This window comes from Bufo bufo, chromosome 11 (assembly GCF_905171765.1).
Source record: "Bufo bufo chromosome 11, aBufBuf1.1, whole genome shotgun sequence".
NCBI classification, from domain to species: Eukaryota; Metazoa; Chordata; class Amphibia; order Anura; family Bufonidae; genus Bufo; species Bufo bufo.
The window spans coordinates 98,930,628-98,956,975 of NC_053399.1; the positions used below are offsets into that span (position 1 = coordinate 98,930,628).

General features: G+C 46.9%; 2 protein-coding genes across 2 annotated transcripts; one reads left to right on the forward strand and one right to left on the reverse strand.

The window, feature by feature from the left end:
• The first annotated feature begins 14,494 nt into the window (after window positions 1-14,494).
• LOC120981579 (sperm acrosome membrane-associated protein 6-like) lies at window positions 14,495-16,349 on the forward strand. The gene is made up of 8 exons (XM_040411117.1): window positions 14,495-14,680; window positions 14,863-14,937; window positions 15,027-15,092; window positions 15,186-15,218; window positions 15,317-15,394; window positions 15,484-15,587; window positions 15,692-15,851; window positions 16,051-16,349. Exons 1-8 carry the CDS (start codon window positions 14,614-14,616, stop codon window positions 16,347-16,349), a joined length of 882 nt encoding a protein of 293 aa, XP_040267051.1. The 5' UTR covers window positions 14,495-14,613.
• Window positions 16,350-21,163: 4,814 nt separating this feature from the next.
• RBM8A (RNA binding motif protein 8A) lies at window positions 21,164-24,634 on the reverse strand. The gene is made up of 6 exons (XM_040412438.1): window positions 24,490-24,634; window positions 24,156-24,215; window positions 22,496-22,573; window positions 21,902-22,038; window positions 21,677-21,813; window positions 21,164-21,481 (listed from the first exon to the last, which is right to left on the reverse strand). Exons 1-6 carry the CDS (start codon window positions 24,554-24,556, stop codon window positions 21,436-21,438), a joined length of 525 nt encoding a protein of 174 aa, XP_040268372.1. The 5' UTR covers window positions 24,557-24,634; the 3' UTR covers window positions 21,164-21,435.
• Between the last annotated feature and the right edge of the window lie 1,714 nt (window positions 24,635-26,348).

Genomic DNA, 26,348 nt, shown 5'->3' on the forward strand with positions numbered 1-26,348 from the left:
GTGACGAGATCGCGTCATAATAGTTGCCTCCCCCTTGGCCTTACCCGATAACACCGCATGCGCCCTGTGGGAACGCCGCACCCCCGTTTGGCCCGATCATGTGACTTGATCCGGTCACGCGGGTCGACGTCATACTGGCGCAGGCGCACGGACCGGCGTCTCTCCCCTTCCTTTCATTTAAATACAGCGCGCCTTGGCTTATATGTCAGGCGTGCACCCTGTGACGGAGGACATGGTGAACCTCCATGCCGCCCCTTCTGGACACTGAACGACACCGCTCCAGTCGTTATGTAAGTACCGGCTCGCACCCATCACTATGTGGGCAGCATGGGCGCCTGGACATCCATTTCATACTGTTTCTCTATAGGTGCGTCACCCTACATGCCTCACTCTGTCTATGTTTCTCTATAGGTACGTCATCCTACATGCCTCACTCTGTCTATGTTTCTCTATAGGTGCGTCACCCTACATGCCTCACTCTGTCTATGTTTCTCTATAGGTGCGTCACCCTACATGCCTCACTCTGTCTATGTTTCTCTATAGGTGCGTCATCCTACATGCCTCACTCTGTCTATGTTTCTCTATAGGTGCGTCACCCTACATGCCTCACTCTGTCTATGTTTCTCTATAGGTACGTCACCCTACATGCCTCACTCTGTCTATGTTTCTCTATAGGTGCGTCACCCTACATGCCTCACTCTGTCTATGTTTCTCTATAGGTGCGTCATCCTACATGCTTCACTCTGTCTATGTTTCTCTATAGGTGCGTCACCCTACATGCCTCACTCTGTCTATGTTTCTCTATAGGTACGTCATCCTACATGCCTCACTCTGTCTATGTTTCTCTATAGGTGCGTCATCCTACATGCCTCACTCTGTCTATGTTTCTCTATAGGTACGTCATCCTACATGCTTCACTCTGTCTATGTTTCTCTATAGGTGCGTCATCCTACATGCCTCACTCTGTCTATGTTTCTCTATAGGTGCGTCATCCCACATGCCTCACTCTGTCTATGTTTCTCTATAGGTGCGTCACCCTACATGCCTCACTCTGTCTATGTTTCTCTATAGGTGCGTCACCTTACATGCCTCACTCTGTCTATGTTTCTCTATAGGTGCGTCACCCTACATGCCTCACTCTGTCTATGTTTCTCTATAGGTGCGTCACCCTACATGCCTCACTCTGTCTATGTTTCTCTATAGGTGCGTCACCCTACATGCCTCACTCTGTCTATGTTTCTCTATAGGTGCGTCACCCTACATGCCTCACTCTGTCTATGTTTCTCTATAGGTACGTCACCCTACATGCTTCACTCTGTCTATGTTTCTCTATAGGTGCGTCACCCTACATGCCTCACTCTGTCTATGTTTCTCTATAGGTGCGTCACCCTACATGCCTCACTCTGTCTATGTTTCTCTATAGGTGCGTCATCCCACATGCCTCACTCTGTCTATGTTTCTCTATAGGTGCGTCACCCTACATGCCTCACTCTGTCTATGTTTCTCTATAGGTGCGTCACCCTACATGCCTCACTCTGTCTATGTTTCTCTATAGGTGCGTCATCCCACATGCCTCACTCTGTCTATGTTTCTCTATAGGTGCGTCACCCTACATGCCTCACTCTGTCTATGTTTCTCTATAGGTGCGTCACCCTACATGCCTCACTCTGTCTATGTTTCTCTATAGGTGCATCATCCTACATGCCTCACTCTGTCTATGTTTCTCTATAGGTGCGTCACCCTACATGCCTCACTCTGTCTATGTTTCTCTATAGGTGCGTCATCCTACATGCCTCACTCTGTCTATGTTTCTCTATAGGTGCGTCATCCTACATGCCTCACTCTGTCTATGTTTCTCTATAGGTACGTCATCCTACATGCCTCACTCTGTCTATGTTTCTCTATAGGTGCGTCATCCTACATGCCTCACTCTGTCTATGTTTCTCTATAGGTGCGTCATCCTACATGCCTCACTCTGTCTATGTTTCTCTATAGGTGCGTCACCCTACATGCCTCACTCTGTCTATGTTTCTCTATAGGTGCGTCACCCTACATGCCTCACTCTGTCTATGTTTCTCTATAGGTGCGTCACCCTACATGCCTCACTCTGTCTATGTTTCTCTATAGGTGCGTCACCCTACATGCCTCACTCTGTCTATGTTTCTCTATAGGTGCGTCATCCTACATGCCTCACTCTGTCTATGTTTCTCTATAGGTGCGTCATCCTACATGCCTCACTCTGTCTATGTTTCTCTATAGGTACGTCATCCTACATGCCTCACTCTGTCTATGTTTCTCTATAGGTGCGTCATCCTACATGCCTCACTCTGTCTATGTTTCTCTATAGGTGCGTCACCCTACATGCCTCACTCTGTCTATGTTTCTCTATAGGTGCGTCATCCTACATGCCTCACTCTGTCTATGTTTCTCTATAGGTGCGTCACCCTACATGCCTCACTCTGTCTATGTTTCTCTATAGGTGCGTCACCCTACATGCCTCACTCTGTCTATGTTTCTCTATAGGTGCGTCATCCTACATGCCTCACTCTGTCTATGTTTCTCTATAGGTGCGTCATCCTACATGCCTCACTCTGTCTATGTTTCTCTATAGGTGCGTCATCCTACATGCCTCACTCTGTCTATGTTTCTCTATAGGTGCGTCATCCTACATGCCTCACTCTGTCTATGTTTCTCTATAGGTGCGTCATCCCACATGCCTCACTCTGTCTATGTTTCTCTATAGGTACGTCATCCTACATGCCTCACTCTGTCTATGTTTCTCTATAGGTGCGTCATCCTACATGCCTCACTCTGTCTATGTTTCTCTATAGGTGCGTCATCCCACATGCCTCACTCTGTCTATGTTTCTCTATAGGTACGTCATCCTACATGCCTCACTCTGTCTATGTTTCTCTATAGGTGCGTCACCCTACATGCCTCACTCTGTCTATGTTTCTCTATAGGTGCGTCACCCTACATGCCTCACTCTGTCTATGTTTCTCTATAGGTGCGTCATCCTACATGCCTCACTCTGTCTATGTTTCTCTATAGGTGCGTCACCCTACATGCCTCACTCTGTCTATGTTTCTCTATAGGTACGTCACCCTACATGCCTCATTTTGTCTATGTTTCTCTATAGGTGCGTCATCCTACATGCCTCACTCTGTCTATGTTTCTCTATAGGTACGTCATCCTACATGCTTCACTCTGTCTATGTTTCTCTATAGGTGCGTCATCCTACATGCCTCACTCTGTCTATGTTTCTCTATAGGTACGTCATCCTACATGCCTCACTCTGTCTATGTTTCTCTATAGGTGCGTCACCCTACATGCCTCACTCTGTCTATGTTTCTCTATAGGTGCGTCACCCTACATGCCTCACTCTGTCTATGTTTCTCTATAGGTGCGTCATCCTACATGCCTCACTCTGTCTATGTTTCTCTATAGGTGCGTCATCCTACATGCCTCACTCTGTCTATGTTTCTCTATAGGTGCGTCACCCTACATGCCTCACTCTGTCTATGTTTCTCTATAGGTGCGTCACCCTACATGCCTCACTCTGTCTATGTTTCTCTATAGGTACGTCACCCTACATGCCTCACTCTGTCTATGTTTCTCTATAGGTGCGTCACCCTACATGCCTCACTCTGTCTATGTTTCTCTATAGGTGCGTCATCCTACATGCCTCACTCTGTCTATGTTTCTCTATAGGTGCGTCACCCTACATGCCTCACTCTGTCTATGTTTCTCTATAGGTGCGTCATCCTACATGCCTCACTCTGTCTATGTTTCTCTATAGGTGCGTCACCCTACATGCCTCACTCTGTCTATGTTTCTCTATAGGTGCGTCACCCTACATGCCTCACTCTGTCTATGTTTCTCTATAGGTGCGTCACCCTACATGCCTCACTCTGTCTATGTTTCTCTATAGGTGCGTCATCCTACATGCCTCACTCTGTCTATGTTTCTCTATAGGTGCGTCACCCTACATGCCTCACTCTGTCTATGTTTCTCTATAGGTGCGTCACCCTACATGCCTCACTCTGTCTATGTTTCTCTATAGGTGCGTCATCCTACATGCCTCACTCTGTCTATGTTTCTCTATAGGTGCGTCATCCTACATGCCTCACTCTGTCTATGTTTCTCTATAGGTGCGTCATCCTACATGCCTCACTCTGTCTATGTTTCTCTATAGGTGCGTCACCCTACATGCCTCACTCTGTCTATGTTTCTCTATAGGTGCGTCACCCTACATGCCTCACTCTGTCTATGTTTCTCTATAGGTGCGTCACCCTACATGCCTCACTCTGTCTATGTTTCTCTATAGGTGCGTCATCCTACATGCCTCACTCTGTCTATGTTTCTCTATAGGTGCGTCATCCTACATGCCTCACTCTGTCTATGTTTCTCTATAGGTGCGTCACCCTACATGCCTCACTCTGTCTATGTTTCTCTATAGGTGCGTCATCCTACATGCCTCACTCTGTCTATGTTTCTCTATAGGTGCGTCATCCTACATGCTTCACTCTGTCTATGTTTCTCTATAGGTGCGTCACCCTACATGCCTCACTCTGTCTATGGTCTACTTTGATATGGAGTCATTACCCCCTTATATTTGATACACTGGAATACCTAATACAGTGGGAATAGTCAGACTGACAGGAGCCATAATACCAAGCCCCGTGTCCCCTGACGATTTATGGGGCTTTAGGTTTAAGAATGTGGATTTAGGATATGTTACACTACTGAAACGCGTTGCGGCACGCTCACACATCACTAAACACGCGCTGTCACTGGGCTTATTAATACATTTTTTCACTTAATTGATTTTGAGATATACGTTACCTTATATTATGTATATCTTTACCTGCCTTGATATACAGGACCCTGCCCTCCGTCACCCTGTGATAGGGTTACCTAGGGATTCCGCATCAGGGCCAGGTTCCGGACGGGGCACGGACCCCGTGATAGGTCACTAGGGCCGGATAGGTCAAGTAGGGGGGTACTAGGGTGAGTTTCTTTTCTGAGGCTACTCTAATACCAGGCTATGAGCTGTGCGCTGCGATTGGCCAGCGCTGCAGCAAGGGACACGCCTCATACAAAAAATCAGTCCCGTACAACAGAGGGAGCGCAGACACCGGAGCCTATACCGGGCGAACGGAGCGGCACCCAGACATACTAGTAAGTGCAGGGGGACCCCTGGGCGCCGCTCTGCCCAATGATATAGTTAGTTTTTATTTTGTACAGTAGTGAAAGGTCCTCTTTAACCACCTCAGCCCCCAGTGCTTAAACACCCTGAAAGACCAGGCCACTTTTTACACTTCTGACCTACACTACTTTCACCGTTTATTGCTCGGTCATGCAACTTACCACCCAAATGAATTTTACCTCCTTTTCTTCTCACTAATAGAGCTTTCATTTGGTGGTATTTCATTGCTGCTGACATTTTTACTTTTTTTGTTATTAATCGAAATTTAACGTTTTTTTTGCAAAAAAATGACATTTTTCACTTTCAGTTGTAAAATTTTGCAAAAAAAACGACATCCATATAGAAATTTTGCTCTAAATTTATAGTTCTACATGTCTTTGATAAAAAAAAAATGTTTGGGTAAAAAAAAAATGGTTTGGGTAAAAGTTATAGCGTTTACAAACTATGGTACAAAAATGTGAATTTCCGCTTTTTGAAGCAGCTCTGACTTTCTGAGCACCTGTCATGTTTCCTGAGGTTCTACAATGCCCAGACAGTACAAACACCCCACAAATGACCCCATTTCTGAAAGTACACACCCTAAGGTATTCGCTGATGGGCATAGTGAGTTCATAGAACTTTTTATTTTTTGTCACAAGTTAGCGGAAAATGATGATTTTTTTTTTTTTATTTTTTTTCCTTACAAAGTCTCATATTCCACTAACTTGTGACAAAAAATAAAAACTTCTATGAACTCACTATGCCCATCAGCGAATACCTTGGGGTCTCTTCTTTCCAAAATGGGGTCACTTGTGGGGTAGTTATACTGCCCTGGCATTCTAGGGGCCCAAATGTGTGGTAAGGAGTTTGAAATCAAATTCTGTAAAAAATGACCTGTGAAATCCGAAAGGTGCTCTTTGGAATATGGGCCCCTTTGCCCACCTAGGCTGCAAAAAAGTGTCACACATCTGGTATCTCCGTACTCAGGAGAAGGTGGGGAATGTGTTTTGGGGTGTCATTTTATATATACCCATGCTGGGTGAGAGAAATATCTTGGCAAAAGACAACTTTTCCCATTTTTTTATACAAAGTTGTCATTTGACCAAGATATTTATCTCACCCAGTATGGGTATATGTAAAAAGACACCCCAAAACACATTCCTCAACTTCTCCTGAGTACGGGGATACCAGATGTGTGACACTTTTTTGCAGCCTAGGTGGGCAAAGGGGCCCATATTCCAAAGAGCACCTTTCGGATTTCACTCCTCATTTTTTCCTGAATTTGATTTCAAACTCCTTACCACACATTTGGGCCCCTAGAATACCAGGGCAGTATAACTACCCCACAAGTGACCCCATTTTGGAAAGAAGACACCCCAAGGTATTCCGTGAGGGGCATGGCGAGTTCCTAGAATTTTTTATTTTTTGTCACAAGTTAGTGGAAAATGATGATTTTTTTTTTTTTTTTTTTTTTTCATACAAAGTCTCATATTCCACAAACTTGTGACAAAAAAAAAAAACTTCCATGAACTCACTATGCCCATCAGCGAATACCTTGGGGTCTCTTCTTTCCAAAATGGGGTCACTTGTGGGGTAGTTATACTGCCCTGGCATTCTAGGGGCCCAAATGTGTGGTAAGTAGGTAAATGACCTGTGAAATCCGAAAGGTGCTCTTTGGAATGTGGGCCCCTTTGCCCACCTAGGCTGCAAAAAAGTGTCACACATCTGGTATCTCTGTATTCAGGAGAAGTTGAGGAATGTGTTTTGGGGTGTCTTTTTACATATACCCATGCTGGGTGAGATAAATATCTTGGTCAAATGCCAACTTTGTATAAAAAAATGGGAAAAGTTGTCTTTTGCCAAGATATTTCTCTTACCCAGCATGGGTATATGTAAAATGACACCCCAAAACACATTCCCCAACTTCTCCCGATTACGGAGATACCAGATGTGTGACACTTTTTTGCAGCCGAGGTGGGCAAAGGGGCCCATATTCCAAAGAGCACCTTTCGGATTTCACTCCTCATTTTTTCCTGAATTTGATTTCAAACTCCTTACCACACATTTGGGCCCCTAGAATACCAGGGCAGTATAACTACCCCACAAGTGACCCCATTTTGGAAAGAAGACACCCCAAGGTATTCCGTGAGGGGCATGGCGAGTTCCTAGAATTTTTTATTTTTTGTCACAAGTTAGTGGAAAATGATGATTTTTTTTTTTTTTTTTTTTTTTTCATACAAAGTCTCATATTCCACAAACTTGTGACAAAAAATAAAAACTTCCATGAACTCACTATGCCCATCAGCGAATACCTTGGGGTCTCTTCTTTCCAAAATGGGGTCACTTGTGGGGTAGTTATACTGCCCTGGCATTCTAGGGGCCCAAATGTGTGGTAAGTAGGTAAATGACCTGTGAAATCCGAAAGGTGCTCTTTGGAATGTGGGCCCCTTTGCCCACCTAGGCTGCAAAAAAGTGTCACACATCTGGTATCTCTGTATTCAGGAGAAGTTGAGGAATGTGTTTTGGGTTGTCTTTTTACATATACCCATGCTGGGTGAGATAAATATCTTGGTCAAATGCCAACTTTGTATAAAAAAATGGGAAAAGTTGTCTTTTGCCAAGATATTTCTCTTACCCAGCATGGGTATATGTAAAATGACACCCCAAAACACATTCCCCAACTTCTCCCGATTACGGAGATACCAGATGTGTGACACTTTTTTGCAGCCGAGGTGGGCAAAGGGGCCCATATTCAAAAGAGCACCTTTCGGATTTCACAGGTCATTTTTTACAGAATTTGATTTCAAACTCCTTACCACACATTTGGGCCCCTAGAATGCCAGGGCAGTATAACTACCCCACAAGTGACCCCATTTTGGAAAGAAGAGACCCCAAGGTATTCGCTGATGGGCAAAGTGAGTTCATGGAAGTTTTTATTTTTTGTCACAAGTTAGTGGAATATGAGACTTTGTATGAAAAAAAAAAAAAAAAAAAAAATAAGCATTTTCCACTAACTTGTGACAAAAAATAAAAAATTCTAGGAACTCGCCATGCCCCTCACGGAATACCTTGGGGTGTCTTCTTTCCAAAATGGGGTCACTTGTGGGGTAGTTATACTGCCCTGGCATTTTCCAGGGGCCCTAATGTGTGGTAAGTAGGTAAATGACCTGTGAAATCCTAAAGGTGCTCTTTGGAATATGGGCCCCTTTGCCCACCTAGGCTGCAAAAAAGTGTCACACATGTGGTATCGCCGTATTCAGGAGAAGTTGGGGAATGTGTTTTGGGGTGTCATTTTACATATACCCATGCTGGGTGAGAGAAATATCTTGGCAAAAGACAACTTTTCCCATTTTTTTATACAAAGTTGGCATTTGACCAAGATATTTCTCTCACCCAGCATGGGTATATGTAAAATGACACCCCAAAACACATTCCCCAACTTCTCCTGAGTACGGCGATACCAGATGTGTGACACTTTTTTGCAGCCTAGATGCGCAAAGGTGCCCAAATTCCTTTTAGGAGGGCATTTTTAGACATTTGGATACCAGACTTCTTCTCACGCTTTGGGGCCCCTAGAATGCCAGGGCAGTATAAATACCCCACATGTGACCCCATTTTGGAAAGAAGACACCCCAAGGTATTCAATGAGGGGCATGGCGAGTTCATAGAAATTTTTTTTTTTTTGGCACAAGTTAGCGGAAATTGATATTTTTAATTTTTTTCTCACAAAGTCTCCCGTTCCGCTAACTTGGGACAAAAATTTCAATCTTTCATGGACTCAATATGCCCCTCACAGAATACCTGGGGGTGTCTTCTTTCCGAAATGGGGTCACATGTGGGGTATTTATACTGCCCTGGCATTCTAGGGGCCCTAAAGCGTGAGAAGAAGTCTGGAATATAAATGTCTAAAAAATTTTACGCATTTGGATTCCGTGAGGGGTATGGTGAGTTCATGTGAGATTTTATTTTTTGACACAAGTTAGTGGAATATGAGACTTTGTAAGAAAAAAAAAAAAAAAATTCTGCTAACTTGGGCCAAAAAAATATCTGAATGGAGCCTTACAGAGGGGTGATCAATGACAGGGGGGGTGATCAATGACAGGGGGGGTGATCAATGACAGGGGGGTGATCAATGACAGGGGGGTGATCAGGGAGTCTATATGGGGTGATAACCACAGTCATTGATCACGCCCGTGTAAGGCTTCATTCAGACGTCCGGATGCGTTTTGCGGATCCGATCCATCTATCAGTGCATCCGTAAAAATCATGCGGACATCTGAATGGAGCTTTACAGGGGGGTAATCAATGACAGGGGGGTGATCAATGACAGGGGGGTGATCAGGGAGTCTATATGGGGTGATCACCACAGTCATTGATCATGCCCCTGTAAGGCTTCATTCAGACGTCCGGATGCGTTTTGCGGATCCGATCCATCTATCAGTGCATCCGTAAAAATCATGCGGACATCTGAATGGAGCTTTACAGGGGGGTAATCAATGACAGGGGGGTGATCAATGACAGGGGGGTGATCAGGGAGTCTATATGGGGTGATCACCACAGTCATTGATCATGCCCCTGTAAGGCTTCATTCAGACGTCCGGATGCGTTTTGCGGATCCGATCCATCTATCAGTGCATCCGTAAAAATCATGCGGACATCTGAATGGAGCTTTACAGGGGGGTAATCAATGACAGGGGGGTGATCAATGACAGGGGGGTGATCAGGGAGTCTATATGGGGTGATCACCACAGTCATTGATCATGCCCCTGTAAGGCTTCATTCAGACGTCCGGATGCGTTTTGCGGATCCGATCCATCTATCAGTGCATCCGTAAAAATCATGCGGACATCTGAATGGAGCTTTACAGGGGGGTAATCAATGACAGGGGGGTGATCAATGACAGGGGGGTGATCAGGGAGTCTATATGGGGTGATCACCACAGTCATTGATCATGCCCCTGTAAGGCTTCATTCAGACGTCCGGATGCGTTTTGCGGATCGGATCCATCTATCAGTGCATCCGTAAAAATCATGCGGACATCTGAATGGAGCTTTACAGGGGGGTAATCAATGACAGGGGGGTGATCACCACAGTCATTGATCATGCCCCTGTAAGGCTTCATTCAGACGACCGGATGCGTTTTGCGGATCCGATCCATGTATCAGTGCATCCGTAAAAATCATGCGGACATCTGAATGGAGCTTTACAGGGGGGTGATCAGGGAGTCTATATGGGGTGATCACCACAGTCATTGATCATGCCCCTGTAAGGCTTCATTCAGACGTCCGGATGCGTTTTGCGGATCCGATCCATCTATCAGTGCATCCGTAAAAATCATGCGGACATCTGAATGGAGCTTTACAGGGGGGTAATCAATGACAGGGGGGTAATCAATGACAGGGGGGTGATCAGGGAGTCTATATGGGGTGATCACCACAGTCATTGATCATGCCCCTGTAAGGCTTCATTCAGACGTCCGGATGCGTTTTGCGGATCCGATCCATCTATCAGTGCATCCGTAAAAATCATGCGGACATCTGAATGGAGCTTTACAGGGGGGTAATCAATGACAGGGGGGTGATCACCACAGTCATTGATCATGCCCCTGTAAGGCTTCATTCAGACGACCGGATGCGTTTTGCGGATCCGATCCATATATCAGTGCATCCGTAAAAATCATGCGGACATCTGAATGGAGCTTTACAGGGGGGTAATCAATGACAGGGGGGTAATCAATGACAGGGGGGTGATCAGGGAGTCTATATGGGGTGATCACCACAGTCATTGATCATGCCCCTGTAAGGCTTCATTCAGACGTCCGGATGCGTTTTGCGGATCCGATCCATCTATCAGTGGATCCGTAAAAATCATGCGGACGTCTGAATGGAGCTTTACAGGGGGTTGATCAATGACAGGGGGGTAATCAATGACAGGGGGGTGATCAGGGAGTCTATATGGGGTGATCAGGGGTGATTAGGGGTGATCAGGGGCTAATAAGGGGTTAATAAGTGATGGGGGGGGGGTGTAGTGTAGTGTAGTGGTGCTTGGTGCTACTTTACTGAGCTACCTGTGTCCTCTGGTGGTCGATCCAAACAAAGGGGACCACCAGAGGACCAGGTAGCAGGTATATTAGACGCTGTTATCAAAACAGCGTCTAATATACCTGTTAGGGGTTAAAAAAAACACATCTCCAGCCTGCCAGCGAACGATCGCCGCTGGCAGGCTGGAGATCAACTCTCTTACCTTCCGTTCCTGTGAGCGCGCGCGCCTGTGTGCGCGCGTTCACAGGAAATCTCGCGTCTCGCGAGATGACGCGTATATGCGTGACTGTGCGCAGCGCTGCCACCTCCGGAACGCGATCCTGCGTTAGGCGGTCCGGAGGTGGTTAAAGGGAACCTGTCACCGGGATTCTGTGTATAGAGCTGAGGACATGGGTTGCTAGATGGCCGCTAGCACATCCGCAATACCCAGTCCCCATAGCTCTGTGTGCTTTATTGTGTAAAAAAAACTGATTTGATACATATGCAAATTAACATAAAAGAGTCATATCTCACTTTTGTGACCAGAGAAGAGTCATATTTTCAAGCTCTGACTCATCTCAGGTTAGTTTGCAGATGTATCAAATCGTTTTTTTTACACAATAAAAGCACCCAGAGCTATGGAGACTGGATATTGCGGATGTGCTAGTGGCCATCTAGCAACCCATGTCCTCAGACATATACCCAAAATCCCAGTGACAGGTTCCCTTTAAGTTCATTCATGTCCCTATTTCGTACGAATCCTAAAACAACTACTATTTGATGGATGGTATTGTTGTAGGGAAAGATGGCCGCTCTGCATGGCCCCCAGCACCGTGCTTGTGCATTGTGATGTCACCCAGCAGCAATCTCTATTGTGATGTCATCGGGGTATATAAGGAGGCACTGGGCACAGAGCGGTCACTCGTCAGTTGGATGTGACACGTGAGTACTCCATCATTACCACGTCCGCACCTGTAGCGGAGAAGTTACTGCCCCCTTCCCAAATCCTTACCCTCCTTTCTTCAGGCTTTGGAGATTCCCGACCCAATACAGATCTCACATCTCCATCTCTACAGCAAAGCCTCTAGACTTCAGGGCATGCTGTGCCTTGTAGTTCTACAGCAATAAATAATTCAGCTAGACTCATTGGGGGAGATTTATCCAACTGGTGTCAAGTAGAACTGGCTTAACCCCTTCAGCCCCCCTAGCTTAAACCCCCTTAATGACCACTTTTTACACTTCTGACCTACAGTACTTTCACCGTTTATTGCTCGGTCATGCAACTTACCACCCAAATGAATTTTACCTCCTTTTCTTCTCACTAATAGAGATTTCATTTGGTGGTATTTTATTGCTGCTGACATTTTTACTTTTTTTGTTATTAATCGAAATTTAACGATTTTTTTGCAAAAAAATGACATTTTTCACTTTCAGTTGTACATTTTTTTTAAAATAACGACATCGTTATATAAATTTTTCTCAAAATTTATTGTTCTACATGTCTTTGATAAAAAAAAAATGTTTAGGTAAAAAAAAAAAATGGTTTGGGTAAAAGTTATAGCGTTTACAAACTATGGTACAAAAATGTGAATTTCGGCTTTTTGAAGCAGCTCTGACTTTCTGAGCACCTGTCATGTTTCCTGAGGTCCTACAATGCCCAGACAGTACAAACACCCCACAAATGACCCCATTTCGGAAAGTAGACACCCTAAGGTATTCGCTGATGGGCATAGTGAGTTCATAGAACTTTTTATTTTTTGTCACAAGTTAGCGGAAAATTATGATTTTTTTTTTTTTTTCTTACAAAGTCTCATATTCCACTAACTTGTGACAAAAAATAAAAACTTCCATGAACTCACTATGCCCATCACGAAATACCTTGGGGTCTCTTCTTTCCAAAAAGGGGTCACTTGTGGGGTAGTTATACTGCCCTGGCAATTTAGGGGCCCAAGATGTGTGGTAATAAGTTTGAAATCAAAATGTGTAAAAATGGCCGGTGAAATCCAAAAGGTGCTCTTTGGAATGTGGGCCCCTTTGCCCAACTAGGCTGCAAAAAAGTGCCACACATGTGGTATCGCCGTACTCAGGAGAAGTTGGGGAATGTGTTTTGGGGTGTCATTTTACATATACCCATGCTGGGTGAGATAAATATCTCGGCAAAAGACAACCTTTCCCATTTTTTTATACAAAGTTGGCATTTGACAGAGATATTTCTCTCACCCAGCATGGGTATATGTAAAATGACACCCCAAAACACATTGCCCAACTTCTCCTGAGTACGGCGATACCACATGTGTGACACTTTTTTGCAGCCTAGATGCGCAAAGGGGCCCACATTCCTTTTATGAGGGCATTTTTAGACATTTGGATCCCAGACTTCTTCTCACGCTTTAGGGCCCCTAAAATGCCAGGGCAGTATAAATACCCCACATGTGACCCCATTTTGGAAAGAAGACACCCCAAGGTATTCAATGAGGGGCATGGCGAGTTCATAGAATTTTTTTTTTTTTTGGCACAAGTTAGCGGAAATAGATATTTATTTTTTTTTTTCTCACAAAGTCTCCCTTTCCGCTAACTTGTGACAAAAATTTCAATCTTTCATGGACTCAATACGGACGTCTGAATGGAGCCTTACAGGGGGGTGATCAATGACAGGGGGGTGATCAGGGAGTCTATATGGGGTGATCAGAGGTTAATAAGTGACAGGGGGGGGGGGTGTAGTGTAGTGTGGTGCTTGGTGCTACTTATTACTGAGCTGCTTGTGTCCTCTGGTGGTCGATCCAAGCAAAAGGGACCACCAGAGGACCAGGTAGCAGGTATATTAGACGCTGTTATCAAAACAGCGTCTAATAAACCTGTTAGGGGTTAAAAAAAATCGCATCTACAGCCTGTCAGCGAACGATCGCCGCTGGCAGGCTGGAGATCCACTCGCTTACCTGCAGTTCCTGTGCGCGCGTTCACAGGAAATCTTGCGTCTCGCGAGATGACGCGTATATGCGTGACTCTGCCTGCAGCTGCCGCCTCCAGAACGCGATCCTGCGTTAGGCGGTCCGGAGGCGGTTAAATTTACATAGCAACCAATCAGATTCCACCTTTCATTTTTCACAGCTTCTTTGGAAAATGAAAGGTGGAATCTGATTGGTTGCTATGGGAAACTAAGCCAGTTCTACTTGACACCAGTCTGATAAATGACCCCACTTATACCCCCTTCTCTCCGTTTTCTCAGGTTCGCCCACTGAAGGGATATAGCGACGATACGTCATGCGATTATTTGCTTCCTATTATCTGCTGCTGCAGATAATAGTATTTCTATGTGGAGCTCAGGTAGCGACATCTTGCCTGAAATGCTTCACCACCCCAGCGGACAGAGCCAGCATTTGTTACCATGCGGTCTCGCTGGACAAAATGGGGGCCGAAGAATGTCTCCAGAGGCTACACTGGGGCTTTGACCCCCTGAATAACATCTCGATGGGTAACGGCTTCATCTTCTATCTAGTACATGTGTCCTCTCAGGATTGAGCCATTTCTCTGCCGACTAAAGCTTTACTTGTAGCTCATTAACAGTTGTCCGAGCAGGAGATCTCCAGAGAGCCCCATCTCCATCATAGAGCGCTGTAGGCAATGTCCTAAATCTCATGTGTCTTCTCCTTACAGCCTTCAACCAGATACAGAACATCAGAAAGTATCTCAAGACCTTTGAAAAAGAGGTCAAGAAAATTGACAAACTATGTAAGTTCCTGAAATCTCAAGAATTTCCCCAATTTCTTTTGAATCATAAATAGTAAATGTAAGTTTTCCCCAAATTTTTTTCCCACCAGCTTGGGTAGAACAGTTTGACAAAAAGATGGCTGAATTTGTAAAAGGCGTGAAAGATCGTGTGGCAAGTAAGTACTAAAGATCCTCATAAAGAGCCAGGAGACATATTCTATATATATCACATCATCCATCCTTAACCATATTTGATTTCTTTCCATTAGGTCATCCACCGGTGGATTGCAGACCTCCATGCGGTGAGTAATTTCATTTTGATGTGTGGCCTCCATTACATACATGGTGGGGTCATCATTGACCTCAGACATTAGACCCCTCTCTCTATTTCTTTCCCTAGGGCTTCAAAAAGCTGCCCGAACCTTCTCATGCAGCCGATGTGCTGAGGAGGACTGCAAGATCCCGGTGACCTGTCCCCGTAAGATCGTTTCTACCATTAGTTGGGGAACCTCTTATGAACCTGTTAGCTCATTGCTGCATGTCATTGACCGTGGTTTCCCATTTCAGTTAAGGACATCAAGGTGGAAGAGCTGGAAGAGACCAGAATCTGGTGCACGGCGTCCTTTATCCTTCCCGATCATCCGAAGGTTGTTTGGAAGTACGCCAAAAACGTAAGTCGCATATACCATTCTATTACAGTGCAAATTTATACTGCCATTTATACTCCACATAGGACACATGTCTCATACGATGTCATCAATGTTTTCACTTTCAGATCAAAAAAACGGATTTGAGTAACTTTAAAGACTTCTACATTGGGGATGACCTGGATGTACACATCAAGCCAACCAGAGTCAGCCATAAAGGAACTTATGCCTGTGAGATAATGGATGAGGATGATGACATCATACTCCGAAGATTCTTTTATCTCGATGGTAAGACATAGTTTTCTCTCTCGAATGTTCTCTTTTCTAGACCATTCGGATAAATATATCTATACGATAAGAAGCCCCTCCGGCCTCTGCTCTTACAGTAAAGAACCATCTCTGATAACTTCTCAGTCTTTCATTCAGCCCTGCAGAAGACAACGTTCTCCTCATCGCCTTATTTATTGTATTCTCTTCTGTTTTTCAGTGACGCAGACTAAATCCAAGGCAGTCGAGGAAATAGAAGCTGAATTCCATCGAGCTCTGGCAGAAAAACTACCTGCCCAGGAGGAAGAGGAGGAGAGGATCGAACATGGTCCCTCCACTAAGGACATCATCCTCGCCTTCCTCCAGAGCCATGTCAGCTATGCCATCTACGCTGCTGTCTGCTGTCTTATTGTCACCGTATTGGTCGGTTTCCTTTGGCGTCATGCCCTGAGCGTAGACTGGTCGAAAAAAACATCAGGACCAAGAACCAGCTTCCCACCAGAACACCACCTGCCATAGAACAAGTCAGCCACCTGGAGTCAACAACAACAGACTCCCAAGGGGTATCACCAACTACCCCTCATCTGCAGCCAACCATCTCTGCAGAAAAAACCTATCCCTTACCCCCCCTCCCCCCCAAAAAAACAAAAGAATAAAAAACTATCCCTTACCCAAAACCCATCCCTTACCCCTTCCTCCAAAAAAACCCCCAAAAAACCTATCCCTTACCCAAAACCTATCCCCCCCCCCCCCCCAAAAAAAAAAAAGCAATCCTGCAGAGGCACAGTGAGAACCCCTCAAGCCTGGAGCAGACCTTTATTACTGGTCAACGTGATGCCCCCTGAGAGGACCAAGAACGTGTCCAGGAGGCAGAGGAGTAGGAGGCCACCAACCCATCTATTCTAACCTGCAGCCAAACCAACCCTGCAGAGGCGCAGTGGGAACCCCTCAACCCTGGATGTGATTTTCATCACTGGTCAATGTGGTGCACCCTGAAAAGACATCGAGACATTCAGGATAAAGAGGATCACCACCCAATCACCTCTCGCTTGTGCTAGAAGATCTTGCTGGATTGTTACCAAAAAAATTATAAAAACTAAAAAAAAAAACTTTCCTTGAGTAACAGTTTTATTATCTAAAAGGTACAAATCTTCTACAGAGTGTGAGAGGGGGGGGCGTAAGGAGGAAAATGGGGCGAGGACAGAGGAGGACATCAGGGGGGAGCAAAACATTAGGACCACACATTTCATGGCTTTATTTCTGGCTGTCCTCTCTCTCTCTCTGTTTCTGTTCTGGCTGTCCTCTCTCTCTCTTTCTGGCTGTCCTCTCTCTCTCTCTTTCTGGCTGTTCTCTCTCTCTGTTTCTGGCTGTCCTCTCTCTCTCTCTCTGTTTCTGGCTGTCCTCTCTCTCTCTCTCTCTCTGTTTCTGGCTGTCCTCTCTCTCTCTCTGTTTCTGGCTGTCCTCTCTCTCTCTCTGTTTCTGGCTGTCCTCTCTCTCTCTGTGTTTCTGGCTGTCCTCTCTCTCTCTCTCTCTCTCTGTTTCTGGCTGTCCTCTCTCTCTCTCTGTTTCTGGCTGTCCTCTCTCTGTTTCTGGCTGTCCTCTCTCTCTCTTTCTGGCTGTCCTCTCTCTCTCTCTCTTTCTGGCTGTCCTCTCTCTCTCTTTCTGGCTGTCCTCTCTCTCTTTCTGGCTGTCCTCTCTCTGTTTCTGGCTGTCCTCTCTCTCTCTTTCTGGCTGTCCTCTCTCTCTCTTTCTGGCTGTCCTCTCTCTCTCTTTCTGGCTGTCCTCTCTCTCTCTTTCTGGCTGTCCTCTCTCTCTCTCTCTCTCTTTCTGGCTGTCCTCTCTCTCTCTTTCTGGCTGTCTCTCTCTTTCTGGCTGTCCTCTCTCTCTCTTCGTTTCTGACTGTCCTCTCTCTCCCCGTTTCTGTCCTCTCTCTCTCCCCGTTTCTGGCTGTCCTCTCTCGCTCTCTCTCCCCGTTTCTGGCTGTCCTCTCTCTCTCTCTCTCCCCGTTTCTGGCTGTCCTCTCTCTCTCTCCCCGTTTCTGGCTGTCCTCTCTCTCTCTCCCCGTTTCTGGCTGTCCTCTCTCTCTCTCTCTCTCCCCGTTTCTGGCTGTCCTCTCTCTCTCTCTCTCCCCGTTTCTGGCTGTCCTCTCTCTCTCTCTCCCCGTTTCTGGCTGTCCTCTCTCTCTCTCTCTCCCCGTTTCTGGCTGTCCTCTCTCTCCCCCCGTTTCTGGCTGTCCTCTCTCTCTCCCCGTTTCTGGCTGTCCTCTCTCTCTCCCCGTTTCTGGCTGTCCTCTCTCTCTCTCCCCCCGTTTCTGACTGTCCTCTCTCTCTCCCCGTTTCTGGCTGTCCTCTCTCTCTCCCCGTTTCTGGCTGTCCTCTCTCTCTCCCCGTTTCTGGCTGTCCTCTCTCTCTCTCTCTCTCCCCGTTTCTGGCTGTCCTCTCTCTCTCTCTCCCCGTTTCTGGCTGTCCTCTCTCTCTCTCTCTCTCTCCCCGTTTCTGGCTGTCCTCTCTCTCTCTCTCTCCCCGTTTCTGACTGTCCTCTCTCTCTCTCTCCAAAAAAGTGTAATTTTATCTCCATTCTCCTTTAATTCTTGTGGAACACCTAAAGGGTTAACAAAGTTTGTAAAATACGTTTTGAGTAACTTGAGGGGTGTAGTTTCTACAATGGGGTCATTTATGGGGGGGGGGGTTTCCACTATGTAGGCCCCACAAAGTGACTTCAGACCTAAACTGGTCCTTAAAAAGTGGGTTTTGGAAATTTTCTTAAATTCTTTTAGAATTGCTTCTAAAATTCTAAGCCTCCAACGTCCCCAAAAAATAAAATGACATTTACAAAATGATGCATACATAAAGTAGACATATGGGGAATGTTAAGTAATAAATATTTTATGAGCCATCACTTTGTTTTAAAAGCTAAGAAATAGAAATTTTGAAATTTCCCAAAAACTTTGGTCAATTTGGGATTTTTTTCATAAATAAAAAGGTGAAATATATTGACCTAAATTTATGACTGTCATGAACTACAATGTGTCACGAGAAAACTGTCTGACAATGTCCTGGAGAAGTAAAAGCCGTCCAGAGTTATTACCACATAAAGTGACACGTGTCAGATTTGCAAAATTAGGCCGTGGCATGAAGGTGAAAACTGGCCCGGGGGAGAAGAGGTTAAGATCCGGGGATCGGGGCGGCCGCTCCATAACATCAGTCTTGTTGGTCTGGAGCCAGGATGTTGCCCGTTTACTGGTGTGTTTGGGGTCGTCGTCTTGTTGGAACACCCATGTCAAGGGCATTTCCTCTTCCCCATAAGGCAGCATGACCTCGTCCAGTCTTCTGATGGATTCAGACTGATCCACGATCCCTGGTCTGCGATAAATAGGCCCCGTAGTATGAGACTCATCCCCATATCATGATGCTTGTCCACCATGCTTTACTGTCTACTGGGGCTGAATTCAGTGTTTGGGGGTCGTCTGACAAACTGTCTCCGGCCACTAGACCCAAACAGAACCGTCTCACTTCCATCAGTCCACAGAATGTCTCTTCAGGCGGTCAATGGGCTCTTTGGCAGATTGTAAGCTCTTCAGCACACGTCCTGTTTCCAGCAATGGGACTTTGCGGGGGCTTCTTGCAGATCGCTCGGCTTCACATCGGCGTCTTCTCCATGTAACAGGACTCACAGGTGACTTTAGAGCTTCTTTCATCTTCCTGGAGCTGATTGTTGGCCGAGTCCTTCCCATTTTGGCTTTTCTTCTATCCATTCCAATGGTAGTTTTTCGCTTTCTTCCGGGTTTTCGTCGCCATTTTAAAACATTTGCGATCATTTTAGCTGAGCAGCCGATCATTTTCTGCACTTCTTTATATGTTTTCCCCTCTCTAATCAACGTTTTAATCAAGGCGCGCTGTTCTTCTGAACAATGTCTGGAACGACCCAATTTCCTCAGAATATCAGAGAGAAATGCACTGTAACCAGCAGTACAACATTTGCTGATTCCGTCCTTAAATAAGGGCAATAATTGCCACCTGTTTATCAAAGAATGAATGACCTCACTCATTAACTCCACACTGCTAGTATTTTGAACATGTCCCTTTTAAATAAGTGATTGAATTACACAGATTCAGCAGCAGCATGTCCTGACTGTTGGGTTTCTATTACTCTACTACACCTCATAGTAAATTATTTGCCATGTAGTAATATAATTTCTCCCAAAGTCTGACTGATCAGGTCAGTGAGGTCTGACTGCTATTATTTTGAACACAACTGTATGTTTGGGCAGTGTCATGCTACAAGGCGTGTACCTACCCTCAGGGGGCACATGGAGTGTGGCTCGCAAGCCCCCACCCTGTTATTTAACCCCTTCCTGCCCTGTGCAGTACAGTGACGGGGCTGGTATTTACTGCTCATGTCAAATGCAGCTGAGCCTTTTTAAGGGTTGGCATGGTGGCCGGGGCCCTAAAAGAGTAAACTACAGGGGACCATCTCAGCACCCTCTTGAGCGGTTACCTCTGTCCACCTACCTGGCGGGACCAAACTGTAATACCCTGCCCCAACACTAAGGGGTCCGTCCGCCAGAAGGCCTCCGTCAGCCCACGGTAACACAGCCGCATTTTAGCCACACGGTTTGGTCACCTGCCCATTCAAGTGAACAGGGCTTCGAGCCTTATTAAACTTGACAACATAGGGTTAACAGAGGGGTGTGAGGATTTTCACAACTCCGATAGGATCAGTGTGACACTGGCTGCAGTGACTGATTCAGGCCCGGGCGCCCTCTGCTGGTAATAGTGGTGCAGTGAAATACTGTCACCCATTAGAATTACTGTAACAATGGCGCCACCTACTGGATCTGATCAGCCTTCAGGACACCGGGTGCACAACCTGGACCCACAGAAGTGCAATACTCCCGCTCTGTGCACTTTATATGAATGACCCATCAAACCCGACATCTGATGGTCAGGAATACCCCCGGATCAGTATGTCAGTAAGGTCATCAGCGCAGCTTCTATTAGAGGTTTTCTGGAAACTAAAGCCGACAAGATCTCTGCTTCCTGGACATACTGATGGTTTCCATTCCAGAGGCTGGAACCTGCACTGACCTAATGTTTCTCACAGCTGGGGGTTTGTTACAATCACTATCTTGTCCTGTACAAGCGCAGGTGAATTTTATCAGTCTGGAGGCCACAGAAGACTGTCTGGACTGGATACAACTGTAACAAACCCTCCACTGTGAGAAGTATTAAGTCAGGACAGGTTTTAAGCCACTGGATGCAAACAATGAGCGTTACCTTTTGCCGACAGCAAGCAGAGTTCCTGATACAGCAATGAGATAAAACAGGAGCAGACAATGTAACATAAAAAGACTTTATTGTGAACATATGGCCCGTGAGATGTCATAAAACCTCCCGCTACAGGAGGGGACTGCACAGCGCCATGCACAGACCCCGCCCCGCCGAGACTACTGACGGGACGGGGACTGATCCCTGCTGGTCTATATGGGGATGACCAGAGGCATCGATAAAGTCACCCCCGGGGATGAGGCGCAAAATCACAATCACCTCAACAATTAAAACGCAACGAAAAATCCATGAAAACGTGAGAGGTGAAGAGCGAGGGGTTAACGTCTCCTCCGGTCCGGGCTCCGGCTCCTCCTGCGCCCGCTTCTGAAAAACAACGGCACATGATCAACAACAACGCCACAAGAAAAGCGAGTGGAGCACAACTGCAAATACGGATGGAAATTCAAGAATGGTGATGGAGTCTTTGGGTGTGAGTGGAGTAGAAGTGTGAAGTCAGCCTGGGATGTGAGCAGAGTACGTGAAGGAAACAACCCCGCGGACTGGGAATGGGCTTCTTACCGTCTCTTTCCCTTTGGTGGTCCACGGACAAAACACCAGTCCACGTTGATCGGCTGCCCCATCATGTCCTGAGCGTTTAACCCTTCCATAGCAGCCAGGGCTTCTTTGTAAGTCTCGTACTCCACCAGCGCGTAACCCTGTGGGGGGAGAAGTCACAGTTCTGTCAGACACCAGTGGGGTCCGGTGGGTCTGTGACCCCCTCAGATCCAGCACTCGCTCTCTTACCTTCAAGTAGCCCGTTCTCCGGTCCAGATTCAGGTGGACGTTCTTTATCTCCCCAAATTCGGCAAATTTATCGTGGATGTCCTCCTCTGTAGCTTCTTCATGGACTCCGGTGATAAACAGTATCCAGCCCTCGACCGCTGAGGGAAGACGCAAACCAACGTGAACACAGCGCCGCCGATAACCATTACATGTCACAGGAAAAGTCCTGGAGGCCAGGAGGTGGCGGAGAGTCAGCAGTGCCCTCGGCGCCGGAGATCCTGTATCCAGTCACCGTACAGCAGGACCGCCCCCCTCCGTCCTGTATCCAGTCACCGTACAGCAGGACCGCCCCCCTCCGTCCTGTATCCAGTCACCGTACAGCAGGACCGCCCCCCTCCGTCCTGTATCCAGTCACCGTACAGCGGGACCGCCCCCCTCCCCGTATCCAGTCACCGTACAGCAGGACCGCCCCCCTCCCCGTATCCAGTCACCGTACAGCAGGACCCCTCCCCCGACCCTTGAGGTTCTTCAGAGGCTAGCATACAGTTCTCCCTCTGGAACCACTAGGTCTGACCTGAGACTAATGAGATTGGAGTCGGAGGGACAATTACTTACACCTCTGAGGACCGGGCTCATCCCCATCCTGCTCCACACTGTCATAGTCTTCTCGGATCCGGGCCCGGGACCCCTCCTCTGATCAGGGAACAGAAAACAATGGAGTCAGTACTAGAACATGCAGCCTTAAAGTGCCGCTCACACAATAATCAAGAGCTTATAACCGTTTAAGGGCTTCTGTCACCCCACTAAAGTATATATATTTTTTTTGGGCTAGTTAAATTCCTTATACTGCGATATATGAAAATATAATGGTCTTACTTACTTTCCTTCAGCAGTTTCTTATAAAAACGAAGTTTTATAATATGTAAATTCGGTCTCTACCAGCAAGTAGGGCGTCTACTTGCTGGTAGCCGCCGCAAAAAACCGCCCCCTCGTCGTGTCTATTGACAGGGCCAGCCGCGATCTCCTCCTCCGGCCGGCCCTGTCAGCATTTCAAAAATCGCGCACCTGTGTTGATTCGGGGCATGCGCTCTGAGATGACGAGGCTCGCCTCCTCAGAACTTCCTCAGTGCGCCTGCGCCGATGACATCACCGAAAGAGAAGACGTCATCGGCGCAGGCGCACTGAGGGAGCTCTGAGGAGACGAGCCTCCTCATCTCAGAGCGCCTGCGCCGATTCAACACAGGTGTGCGCGATTTTTGAAATGCTGACAGGGCCGGCCGGAGGAGGGGATCGCGGCTGGCCCTGTCAATCAACAGAAGGAGGGGGCGGTTTTTTGCGGCGGCTACCAGCAAGTAGACGCCCTACTTGCGGGTAGAGACCTAATTTACATATTATAAAAGTTCATTTTTATAAGAAACTGCTGAAGGAAAGTAAGTAAGAACATTATATTTTCATATATCGCAGTATAAGGAATTTAACTAGCCCAAAAAAAAATATTACTTTAGTGGGGTGACAGAAGCCCTTTAATACCTCAGTCAGACATCATGGGGGGCCGGGAGGTTACTGCACACGTCCCATTCACCCCTTTAAAATGTGGCGATTTGCTATTTTTGCCCCAAATCTTCCAGCTTTCTATAACTTTTATTTTTCCGTTCCCAAAGCTGTTTGGGGCTGGTCTTTTTGCAGGACAAGTTGTACTTTCTAATGTCACCATTTAATATTTCCTATTATTAAGTACCAGGAAGCTGAAAAAAAATCCAAATAAATGGAGTTGGCAAAAATAAACCCAATTCCACCGTAGTTTTATTTTTAGGACGCTCCCTATGAGATCAAACTGACCTGGTCCCTTTATTCTCCGGGTCAGTGCGATTACAGAGATACCACATTTATATGGTTTAACACAATTTGCATATACAAATATATAATTTTATTTTTATTACTGTTTTTAAGCCCCTCTAGGGGATCTAAACGTGCAGTTATTAGATTGCTTCCCCTACACACGACTGTGATTTTACACAGCGGTTTATGGGAAACTCATTGTAGACCCATGACTTACCTGATCTCCGAGCGGGGAAACCCTTTGGGCCCCGGATGCAATAGTCACAACTGAGCGTGGCATACGAAGAGTTAAACGGCCACAATTAGCGCTCTCACCACTTGCAGACATTGCCTCTGGGTGTCGGGTGGCTACAGCGCCCGCTCTGCTAGAGGACGCCATCTTTCCAGCGCCCACATCCGCCAGAGGGCTCAGTAAACCCCTTCACCCTGGACTCACCTGCTCCAAATCCTCGCCCTTTCCTTTTCTTCGCCTTCTCCTTTAACTTGTGGATGCTCTCTATGGACAGGAAAGAGAGAAGATCAGCATCACCCAGATAATGATGGCGGCCCCGGGGGGTCTGCGCAGCCCCGTTACAGAGGCGACCACCCAGACTACCTCCTGAAGAGGAGCCACCCCCCCGCCCAGGGGCCCCGCTGCTGGCTTAGAGAACATAGAAGACGGCCCCATGTTTGGGGAGGGGGTAGGAAGAACCTGCTGAACTGAGGCAGGCGGTCCTATGGGGGTTTGGCGGCCGCTCAGCACCAGTAGTGGAGGCCGGGTCCTCACTCACCGTCGCCATCCTCGTCCATGGCGAAGTCTTCGCCCCCAGCCTCGTGTAAGTCCAGAACATCGGCCATGACTGCTGCTGCTGCGTGCGGCTCTCAGCGAGAAGAAACACGGACGACGAGAGCCAAAAAAAACAGGACGTTTCCGGCGCGCTCCGATGACGCAATGACCAACGGCCGCTGGGAACGGAAGTGACGTCACGGAGGCTAGACGGCGCCATATTAGGAAGGTCAGAGAGAGGCAGCCTATGGTTACACGTGACTGGCAGCGTCTCTACTGGTTCACAGATGTCTGCAGGGCTGGGGAAGGGCGGCCATATTCTTACAAGCAGCCTAGGAAAAAGAAGTACTAGTGGTTAATATGTAAGGATGACAGGGGGCGGGACTGTGACAACCTCTCAGACAGGATGTACAGGCAGGTTGTCAGCAGTAATAGATGTTCCTGTTGGATAAGGTGTGTATTATATCAGTGATGTCATCAGCAGGGGGCGGGGCTGTGACTACCTCTCAGACAGGATGTACAGGCAGGTTGTCAGCAGTAATAGATGTTCCTGTAGTATAAGGTGTGGGTCACATGTCATTATACCAGTGATGTCATCAGCAGGGGGCGGGGCTGTGACTACCTCTCAGACAGGATATACAGGCAGGTTGTCAGCAGTAATAGATGTTCCTGTAGTATAAGGTGTGGGTCACATGTCATTATACCAGTGATGTCATCAGCAGGGGGCGGGGCTGTGACTACCTCTCAGACAGGATATACAGGCAGGTTGTCAGCAGTAATAGATGTTCCTGTAGTATAAGGTGTGGGTCACATGTCATTATATCAGTGATGTCATCAGCAGGGGGCGGGGCTGTGACTACCTCTCAGACAGGATGTACAGGCAGGTTGTCAGCAGTAATAGATGTCCCTGTAGTATAAGGTGTGTGGGTCACATGTCATCAGCAGGGGGCGGGGCTGTGACTACCTCTCAGACAGGATATACAGGCAGGTTGTCAGCAGTAATAGATGTTCCTTTAGTATAAGGTGTGGGTCACATGTCATTATATCAGTGATGTCATCAGCAGGAGGCGGGGCTGTGACTACCTCTCAGACAGGATGTACAGGCAGGTTGTCAGCAGTAATAGATGTTCCTGTTGGATAAGGTGTGTATTATACCAGTGATGTCATCAGCAGGGGGCGGGGCTGTGACTACCTCTCAGACAGGATATACAGGCAGGTTGTCAGCAGTAATAGATGTTCCTGTAGTATAAGGGGTGGGTCACATGTCATTATATCAGTGATGTCATCTGCAGGGGGCGGGGCTGTGACTACCTCTCAGACAGGATGTACAGGCAGGTTGTCAGCAGTAATAGATGTTCCTGTAGTATAAGGGGTGGGTCACATGTCATTATATCAGTGATGTCATCAGCAGGGGGCGGGGCTGTGACTACCTCTCAGACAGGACGTAGAGGCAGGTTGTCAGCAGTAATAGATGTTCCTGTAGTATAAGGGGTGGGTCACATGTCATTATATCAGTGATGTCATCAGCAGGGGGCGGAGCTGTGACTACCTCTCAGACAGGATGTACAGGCAGGTTGTCAGCAGTAATAGATGTTCCTGTAGTATAAGGTGTGGGGATCACATGTCATTATACCAGTGATGTCATCAGCAGGGGGCGGGGCTGTGACTACCTCTCAGACAGGATATACAGGCAGGTTGTCAGCAGTAATAGATGTTCCTGTAGTATAAGGTGTGGATCACATGTCATTATACCAGTGATGTCATCAGCAGGGGGCGGGGCTGTGACTACCTCTCAGACAGGATATATAGGCAGGTTGTCAGCAGTAATAGATGTCCCTGTAGTATAAGGTGTGTGGGTCACAT

Coding starts and splice junctions, on each gene's coding strand:
- LOC120981579 (XM_040411117.1), top strand. CDS start 14,614: ATGGGGGCCGAAGAATGTCTCCAGAGGCTACACTGGGGCTTTGACCCC. Junction 14,681..14,862: donor CCTGAATAACATCTCGATGG/GTAACGGCTTCA, acceptor TTCTCCTTACAG/CCTTCAACCAGATACAGAAC. Junction 14,938..15,026: donor CAAGAAAATTGACAAACTAT/GTAAGTTCCTGA, acceptor TTTTCCCACCAG/CTTGGGTAGAACAGTTTGAC.
- RBM8A (XM_040412438.1), bottom strand. CDS start 24,556: ATGGCCGATGTTCTGGACTTACACGAGGCTGGGGGCGAAGACTTCGCC. Junction 24,216..24,489: donor CATGGACGAGGATGGCGACG/GTGAGTGAGGAC, acceptor TCCTGTCCATAG/AGAGCATCCACAAGTTAAAG. Junction 21,814..21,901: donor GGAGAACGGGCTACTTGAAG/GTAAGAGAGCGA, acceptor CTCCCCCCACAG/GGTTACGCGCTGGTGGAGTA.